At 44.6% G+C, this 9878-nt stretch overlaps 1 protein-coding gene across 1 annotated transcript in view; it reads left to right on the top strand.

Annotated features, from left to right (window-relative positions):
• Positions 1 to 8975: 8975 nt before the first annotated feature.
• THSD4 (thrombospondin type 1 domain containing 4) overlaps positions 8976 to 9878 on the top strand; it is a 663778-nt gene continuing 662875 nt past the window's right edge. The window contains exon 1 of the mRNA XM_032174674.2: positions 8976 to 9083. Coding sequence (XP_032030565.1) covers positions 9055 to 9083 — 29 coding nt within the window. The 5' untranslated portion in view covers positions 8976 to 9054. The remainder of the gene's footprint in view (positions 9084 to 9878) is intronic.

Genomic DNA, 9878 nt, shown 5'->3' with positions numbered 1-9878 from the left:
ATATGACTCGGCTGGGTAATGGAATATGAGTGGCAGTGGTTTAAGCTACCTTAGTGAAGCTGCTAGCTCAGTCCTCTATGCTTTCTCTTTCCTCTTGTTTGTTCATGGAATGGGAAGAACCCAGGTGGAATTCCACCTGGACGATGGTGGAATCACTCAATGGAAAAAGGGTCCTGGATGACTGCATGACTGTGTGAAGTAGAATGTTCCTGACAACCTGCATCAGATAGTGACTTGAGCAAAAATCCTTTTACTATGTTAAGCCATTCACATTTTGAGGGGGTTTGTGGCAGAGTTACCCTACCCTAACTAATTATCAAATTAGGAGAGATTACAATCATAGCATTATTGGCAAATGTGTTTACTTCATCCACTACATGTGAGATTCTAGGTTGATAGAATTGTTTTTGAAAAGAATTCATTGTGAAGGACCTTAGTCATACCTTTTGGCTTAATGATTTCATTTTTTAGGAATTTATCCTAAGGAACAAGGAAGAGTAGCACATAAGGAATTTTATACAACGATGTTCATCATATTTTCCAACAATAAGGGAACATTATTAGGTGTATTATCAGACATTCATACGGTGGACTATTTTGCAGTGATTAGAAATGATTTTGAATATTACTAATGAGATGCTTATGAGGTAAGGTAAAAATAGAATACAAAACTACATGTGTGATTTTGTTTTGTAGAAATAGTATATGTAAAATATGCAGATGATATGTATAAGCATTATGCATAGAAAAAATAAACAAGAACATCAAAAGGTTTAATGGTGAGTAAGTTGGATTATTAGGTAATACAATTACAATTACAATGAGTAATTTTGGCTTTCCTCTTTATATTTTTCTGTAGTTTCAAACTTTCCTTAATAAATAGATTTCCTTAATAAATACATTTTATAGACAGATTTTTTTTCCAGAAGAATACCTCTTTGGCTGTGTTCCACTCAGCCCTGAATCCTCACCTTGTGAATGAAAGTGGTATTTACTGTGTTTATTCTTTCAGTGTTAGTGCACTTGTTACACCTTCCTTCCCCAACACACGTGTGTGTGTGTATGTGTGTACGTTCATGCACAGATGTACACACGTGCTCACCAGAGTGGCAAGAGGCCATTTGTGGGCAGCAGAACTGAGGCCTTGTACTGGAAAGCAAGGAGGAAGGCCTGAGCCCCCAGCTGCCTTTTCCTCCCCTGGCCACCTGCTTTTGGCCAAGGCAGCTGGAGAATATTGGTTTTTGGAATGAGATGGGTCATCATCTCGGAGAAAGGGCAGCACATCAGAAAAGCTGCAGCTCCCATGCAGAGCTCAGCCATGGTAGTCTGATGTTTTTTCCTTTGGTAGCTACGACCCAGGGATTATAAACTGCTCTTGGCAGTGGATGCTGGGGAGAGGTTGAGTCTGAGAGTGGAGGAAGGCTGGAGTGTGTCTAGGTGTCTTTGATTCCTAGGTAGGGTGGCCTGCATCTCATCACGGCTGTTTATTTGGGTATTGTGGTCTTTAGGAGTAGGGTGGAGAATGTCATGTTAATTTCAGAAACAGTTAGCAGAAGAATGGAGTGGCTGTTTGGATCCTGGGCTGGGGAGTGGTGGCTCAGACAGGCAGCACAATCCTGCATGGAAGAGAAGGCCCCCACCTGAGTTTGAATGGAAGGCCTTTCTGTCATTGGGAACATCTGCTGCACCCCAGGTGCTATTCTAGACACCAGAAATATAACAAATAAGTCTTTGAGGAAGAGGTCCTGTGTTGTGAGGGAGGAAAGACAAGAACAAATCATAATGATACACTTTGACGATCCCTAGTTCTGCATCTGAGACTTGCACAGAAGCAGAGACATTTAACCAGGTTAATCAAGTGCTGTAAATCAAGCAACGAAGTCAGTCATATCTAGGGAAGAAAAGCACTCTTACTCCAAAGGTTTTTCCCCACTTTGATCTGCAGTATCATGTCATCTGAAATTGAAAAAGCAACTTTATACAGAAGCAGGAACAAATGGCTCATTTATTTTAAGTATCTTGCCCACCTGATATTTCTGCCCTTGAATATTTTCTTTAGTTACCTGGGAAACGTTTTTTAGGACTGAAAACAGATATAAACCACACCACTGTTAATGACCATGAAAATGATGCAATTTGCATTGAAATCCTTAACTAATCTGTGCTGATTACCTAATTTCTCCAGGTGAGGACGGAGAAGCACGGTGTTTTCCTTGATGAGTAACAAAACCCACTGTAATGTGTTTGCTTAAAAGCTGCCAGGGAGTTTTAGTAGATCTTCTCAAGGTTTAGTCCTAATCCAGATTCTGTGGGTTTTCATGCTGCTCTGGGCAAGCCAGCCAGTCTGCAGTGTGGGGGTTCCATGGGACGAAATGAGTTCTGCAGCTGAGTTTGGATACGACAGGAACAAAAAGGACAGCCTCTGTGAGGTGGTAGGAGAAAGGACTGTGAGCCAAGGACATGTTGGGGGAACATTCCTCTGGCTGTCCTCATAGGCAGGGAGCAGCTGGAAATGTGACCGGGCCTGGGGCTCCAAGGTCAGCGTCCCTGAATACCTCTGGCCTGGGGCAGGATTTCCTGAAAGGGCTGTGACGATTGATGACCGCCACCAGAGTCTCGGGAGGGTGGGACCTGCACAGAGGCAGCGTGCATCTGCAGTGGGTTAGCGCCTTCAGCGACTTCATTCTCTTCCTAGGGCAGTCTAGACATTGGCTGAACATTGGCAAAAGCAGGGAGAGAGAAATCACATGGAGGCCCTGCTTTCTAAGAGGGAAAAGTCTATAAGAAACTCATGCCGTTCATTCTTTACCCATTCACCCATTCATTCGTTCATCCATTCATTCGTCCAACTGTGATTGCATGCCCGCCCTGTGTCGGCAGCATGTCTAATGGAAGGGCATTTGTAAAGAGGACTAAAAGAGTCTACCTTTAAGAAGCTTCCCATCCAGTGAGGGGCAAGTGTAAACAGGTATGTCTAGTGTCTATTAAGGGAGATGATCTCCTCTCTTTCAACTTCTAGACTCTGTCCTGTGCGTGCCATTGTCAGCTAGCAAGTCTGCCCACCGTATTGTTTATGAGGATGATTTAAAGCCTATGCCTCCCTCCGTTTTTCCCGCTTGCTGTGGGTAATCGCCATTTATTCAGGGGGTGCCTTGAAGAAATAAGAGCATCCCTTTTTCTGCCTCTTGCTTTTGGGCCATTCTTCTTGGCAGCATTCTCCAGCCAAAGCTCTTTCTCCAATGTACTGAGTTTTCTCAGGTGGGGGTGGAGGGGACACTCCGCACATCTTGTCCTGGGCCTGCCCCCACCTCCATGCATTGTGGAGCAGCCTCCTCCCAATGCCTTCCTTGGCTTCCACCTCCACGCTTGCCCCTTCTCCTCCTCCCCTGTTGGCTCCGAGGGCCTTATTGGATCCCTGGTCCTGTCCTCTGTCATTCACACTGGGCACTTTCTCCAGTATGGAGTTTGTTCATTCCCCAAACACACAAGTCCCTTGTTTTTTTTGTTTTAGTTTGGTTTAGTTTTTTTTTTTTTCTTTTTTTAAAGACTCCAGAAGCCTTCCTGTCCACTCAACCAATCATCTTTCCCCAAACCCCGTTAGTTATCCAGGTGCTGGTTGCCTGTGCCTGAGCTACCCTAGACCCGCTGTGTGGCCTCAGTTTGCTGTGAGGGTTGTATAGCATGACTTACGTCCCATCTCAGGTGGGACGATCCACTAAAAGCCAATTCCCGACTCTTTTCTCATCATGCACGAAAAAAGTGGTTTGGAACTGCCCTGATGTCAGGAGCCAGTATCCTGGTGCTTTTATCCACCACCACCTAGAATGTCAGACTGGGGACGGTAGGGGCACTGCAAACAGAAGGTCAGGGTTGCGTGAGGAGAGTTTGCGTAAATGTCAGCAGGACAGGAGAGCATGTTGGTGACGTTGGTACAGACAGGACAAGGCTCCAGTGGTGGAGGCTCCTGTCTCGCCCTGTTGGGACCCTCAGAGTCAGCTTTCCTAGGCAGGTTCTGAGAACTTGTCCTCACTACATGTGACTGGGTGCTGGATTTGGGGTCTGGAGCTACTTCCTTCTGGCATCTCTGGTCCTCATTCCTGGCCGGTGAGTCACTTCCCCTCCCCAGGGATAAGTGCTTTTGTTTGGGTAGTTGCTTTAGGCTGTAGGAGTTCCAGAGGACAGCGTTGTAGGAGGGAGGGAGGGAGGGAGGTGGAACTGGCGCCTGCAGTGGGGCCTTCCTGAACCCCGACTTGAGAGACTGAGCAGATCCTTGTCTTCTGAGGCATGGGTTCCTCCTGGAGGGGGTCCTCCAGGAGTTCTGGTCAGGCCCTGCGGAGAAGGGACGGGAAAGATACTCAGAGGTGGGCCTGTGTGTAAGGGGCGGCAGAATGGTGTCATAGTTCAGGCAGCATGGCATCCTTTCGGCTCAGGGCATCCTTTTCCACCCTTGGTTTGATGATCCTGGCCCTCTGTCTGACCCCGCCGTCCTGAGTCTTGGGCCTGCTGCTGCCTCCTCCTGGTGTGTGGGGATGGCCACTTTGGCCTGAACCAAATCAGGTGACTCATTCAACCTTCCTGTAGGATCTTTGTGGAAGGGAGAGAAGGTGGGGCCTCCATCCCCCAAGGAGCATATGTTCTAACAGAAACTAGATTGTTAGATTTTTTGTTCACCGTCAAGAAAGGTTATAAATCAACAGGAGCAAACCTCAAAAGGCGGACGGAGCTCCGCAGACAGCACGTGTGCTCAGCCCTCTCGGTGCACCCTTGCCAGACGGATATTTGGGAACCCTCACTCTTTCCAGGTCCCTCCCTGCTCCACAACCTACAATGGCTCTTTCTTGCCCATCTTGTCAACATTGGCCTGGCGCCACCTTTCAGGGCCTGAGATAACGTTTGGCTTTGCCTCGGCTTCTAGGTTTAATTCCCCGCAATCACAGTTCTAGTCCTCCGTTGCCCTCTGGTCTTCCAGAATGAGGACTTTTAAACTTTTCTGGCTGGGATCCACAGTAAGAAATACCCTTATTATGCGTGATGAATGCAGGTATTTTTTTTTTCTCTTATCTTTCATTCTTTTTTACTTATTAAAAAATGCTGTTCATGACCTGAGAAATTAATTTCATGGCAGACTCATGAGTGGTGACCCCCAGTTTGAAAAGCAGGGCTGATTTAACACAATACTAATCACGGAAGCTCAAGTGACAGCCAAGAAGAATGGCAGAGCTGGAAACTGCCAGTGCAAGCTCATCAGCCATATCCTGAGGGAGAAGTGACCAATCAAATCTGATAAGAAGTTGGTCCAAAAACGTACTAGAGCAGTGGCCTCCAATAATTTTTTTGATTGCACTGATTATAACAATTTTTACATCAGTAAAAAAATAAGCATACAACTTCAATATATGTCTGGTTATTTATTTTGTTACTATCAGCAGTAAGGTTGCAAATCTGTTTTCAAAGGTTTTGATAATTTCAGATGTTTTTCCGGTTGACATCTCATCAGATCTGTTCAGGCAGTCTCCCCACTCTGGGGACAACTGCTCTCCCCCAAACCTTCTTCCTTCCATATTGCCCTTCCTTTCCTGACACTACCACTGTATCAGTCTGTTCTCATACTGCTATAAAGATATACCCAAGACTGGGTCATTTATTAATAAAGGAGATTTAATTGACTCATAGTTCTGCATGGCTGGGGAGGCCTCAGGAAACTTACAATCATGGTGGAAGGGGAAGCAGGCACATCTTACATGGCAGCAGGTGAGAGAGAACAAGCAAGAGCAGGGAAAACTACCTTATAAAACCATCGGATCTTGTGGGCACTCACTCCCTATGACAAGAACAGCTTGGGGGAAATAGCCTCCATGATCCAGTCACTTCCCACCTGGTCCCTCCCTTGACATGTGGGGATTACGGGGATTACAATTCGCGATGAGATTTGGGTGGAGACACAGAACCAAACCATGTCAACCACAAAATCTCCATTTGCTCCTTCTGTCCCCCAGAAATCTGGAGGGAGTTGTCTTTGACACCTCTCTTTCTCTTGTCACCTCAACCATTCACTTACTGTGTTCTGGGGATTTGACTGCCCAGTAGACAGTCAGCTCTTCCCACCTCCTGCCACATTGCTTCCTTTTTCCTCCCACTCCTCACAAGAGCCTCCCTCTCCCTGGGATGCTTCCTTCCCCGCTCCACAAGGCCAACTCCTACTCACCCCTCAAGCCCCCACGTAGAGGCCACTGCCTCAGAGGGATCTTCTCTGATCACTGCCCAGGGCACTTTCTGAGGCACCTTGGACTTTCGTGGCTCTTACTGCAATTTTATTTTTATACTTATTTATGATTTAGTTTGTTTAAAGAGTGTAGTTCTCCAGCATTGAGGCTGTACTTTCTTGATATGTGTGTGTGTGTGTGAGTGTGTGTGTGTTTGTGTTTAGCACTCAGGCCATACAGTCTAGATAAATATTTAATATAACAACCCTATGAGGTAGTTACAAACAGTATCCCTCCCTCCCATTTTACAGATGAAGAAAGATTAATTGCCAAAGGTCAGCTAGTTAATAAATGTGAATGCTAGCCTCACACCCATTTCTTTCCAATTATAGTGTGCACACTTACCAACAATTCTAGATAGTTCATTTATTATCTCATTAGGCTAAGGCTTGAATTTAAGTCCCATCTACCTTGCTTGTGCCAGACCATCCCTCTACAGCGATTCTCCTTCTTGTGCTAGTTTCAGTTGTACTTAGGGTCTGAATGAGCAGTTTACCCCGTGTTGTTCGGGATAATAACACCATCATTTTCCCCATGGTTCATCTCCCGGGCCATTCCCACAGCACTGGAGAGGACCTGAGCCTACCACCTATTGAGTAGATACTTACTGATTAGTTGATGGTTATCAGGGACTTGGCAAAGACTTCATTTGACTTCCAAGTTAAATCCCCTGACTTGGTGCAGACCTGTTCTGCAGCCAAGAGCAAGAAGACCGCACCTCTGATTCAAAGGCATTTTAACTGTTCCAATTTGCACTTGTTGGCCTTCTTCCTGGTGGATCTCAGTGTAATTTCTGACTGAGAGCCAAGAATTTAAGGGTCTTCAATACCAGGAGTAATTTCATGAGTTGCTGATGGCTAATTAGGGATGATTACAGTTAAGAGGCTTTACTTTCTTAATAACCCCCAGAAAGGGCCTGTGGTAACTTAAAATCTTGATTCTTTTTCCCTGGGAATGGAATTGTCTGGTTCTCATGATTATCTTTTCATAAATCCTTGTCCTTTATTTTCCCACCCACCTTTTCTGGTGAAAAGGAAGTCTGAAGTCTCTGGAAGAAACAATAAAATAATGATCTTAGAGAACTCCACCTTTATTAGAAAGGATCCCTGGCCCATCTTGGAACCTTGCTTCACTTGGAACCTGCTTCAAGGAGATGTAGCAGGAGAGGAGACTGGGCCATGTTCTGTTTTATTCTCAAGTTTTACTACATTGCAACCAATCCGCCCATCCTGGGCTTTCTGATGCTATTTATAACTTGCCTTTGAAACTATTGGCTCGCTTGACAATTTTTAGAAATTTTGTTTAGCGAGGGCTTCTGAATGAAGTAGTATTTATGGGCAAGAGATTTTACCTCCCTGTTTTCACTGTGACAACGTATTTTAAGTGTTGTTTGACCTCTTCTTGCATCACTGTATTAGCTCATTTTGCATTGCTGTAAAGGAATGCTTAAGACTGGGTAATTTATAGAAAGGTTTATTTGGCTCCCAGTTCTGCAGGCTGTACAAGAAGCATGGTGCTGGCTGGCATCTGCTTCTGGTGAGGACCTCAGGAAGCTTTCAATCATGGTGGAGGAAGAAGAGCAGCCAGTGTGTCACATGGCAAGAGAGGGAGCGAGAGAGAAGGGAGGAGGTGCCAGACTCTTTTTAGGCTCTTTTTAACAATGAGATCTCACCCTAACTAATAGAGCGAGAACTCACTCATTACCACAAGGAGGGCATCAGGGCATTCATGAGGGACCCACCTGCATGACCAGACACCTCCAATGGTCCCCACCTCCAATACTGGGAATCAGTTTTCGGCATGAGATTGGAAGAGAGGACGAGTATCCAAACTCTCAGTATCATCAGAGCAACCATTTACTGAGAGTGACCCTGGCCCAGCCACTGTCTAAGTATGTCACATGCATCCCCTCATTTAATCTTTACAACAACCTGCAGGCGTTCTTTAGACAGTATTTTTAAAATAAGTTTTATTGAGATATAATTTATTTCCCATACGTTTCACAATTTCGTGTACAATTCAGTGGGTTTTAGTATATTCGCAGGGTTGTACAACCATCACCACAGTCTAATTTTAGAACACATTTGTTACTCCAGGAAGACACACTGTACCCTCGGATGAACTCCTCCCAACCCCCTATCCCTGGCAACCACAAATCTACTGTCTTTATAGATTTGCCTATTCTGGACATTACCTATAAATGGAATCATATAATGCATGCTATTTTTGTATCTGACTCTTTTCACTTAATATAATGTTTTCAAGGTTCATCCCCATTGTAGCATGTATGAGTTCTTTATTACTTTTTGTTGTTAGGCAATATTTTTACTCAACTTGCACCGTTAGGGAAACCAAGACACATGAATGTGACATGACATCTATGGTCAAATAGCTTGTAATAGATGGGGCTGGATTTCCAGCACAAGTGTGCCTAGCACCAGCTCCCCTGTTAGCTCAGAGTCTGAGGTGATCGTTCTGATAGTAATTTACTGAACGTCTTCTGTGGGTCAGGCACTGTGCCGGTTGTGTTGTGAACTTGTTACCTCATGTTCATATAGAATCAGATTTCAGCTGGGAAATCCTGGTAACCATAACTGGGCACTTTTGTTTTAGTATCTTCCATTTGCTCATTTCTGGTTTTGTTGACCCTGTTATGCTTCTAGAATCTTCCTAAGTAAATGTTGCTAAAAATAACATTGTTCATTTCTGTAGGACTTGAACGCAACTCCCAGTTGCAGAAAATTGGCAACGTCTCTGAAGAGCCCTTGCTTTTGCCTGGACCCCCAGCATCATGGTTTCCCATTTCATGAGGTCTCTCAGGTAAGTGAAGAACCTTTTTTAAAAAAACAGGAGAATAAGAAATTTGATATTTGCATTTTACTATGTCATTTCTTAAAGTAAGTGATCTTAAGGGTCTGTAGCTGACTGATATTTTTGATATAATACGTCCACATGTGTAAAAGTTTGCTATTCATAAGGGTCTCCAAGGCCTTGAGACCTGTGTGCTGTGCTGAGTGGCTTGGGGTCGAAGTCAATCTACTGTCTTCTGGGAGACCTTCTCTAGCCTTCAAGAAAATTTTTTTAGGCCGGATGCGCAGCTCACGCCTGTAATCCCAGCATTTTGGGAGGCTGAGGCAGGCAGATCACCTGAGGTCAGGAGTTCGAGACCAGTCTGGCCAATGTGGTGAAACCCCATCTCTATTAAAAATACAAAATTAGCTGGGCATGGTGGCAGGCACCTGTAATACCAGCTACTGGAGAGGCTGAGGCAGGAGAATCACTTGAACCCTGGAGGTGGGGTTAGATCAATATATATTTACCATGGTTGCATAATACAATTTTCTAAAAAACTTAAAAAAATTCTTCTCTGGTTGCAACGCCATAGATTTTGACTGAATCTGGTATTTTAAAATGGTGCTCCCTCTTGTCCCTTATTTGAAAAACATTTTTGACTTTTACCTGCGTTTTAAAATTCAATCTTTATATCAACCGTGCGTGGCAAGTTCAGTAAGTACGATTATCCCTTTTGTGTAGATCAGAAAACCAATGCTCAGAGGCTTACATCATGGCTGTCACCTTCCTTTATGTGCAGAGTTAGAATAAGGGCTCTGAGCA

The sequence above is a fragment of the Hylobates moloch genome, unplaced genomic scaffold (genome assembly GCF_009828535.3).
Source record: "Hylobates moloch isolate HMO894 unplaced genomic scaffold, HMol_V3 SCAFFOLD_14, whole genome shotgun sequence".
NCBI lineage: Eukaryota > Metazoa > Chordata > Mammalia > Primates > Hylobatidae > Hylobates > Hylobates moloch.
The sequence above is the reverse complement of the archived record's forward strand: the minus strand, read 5'-3'. Positions and strand labels throughout refer to the sequence as shown.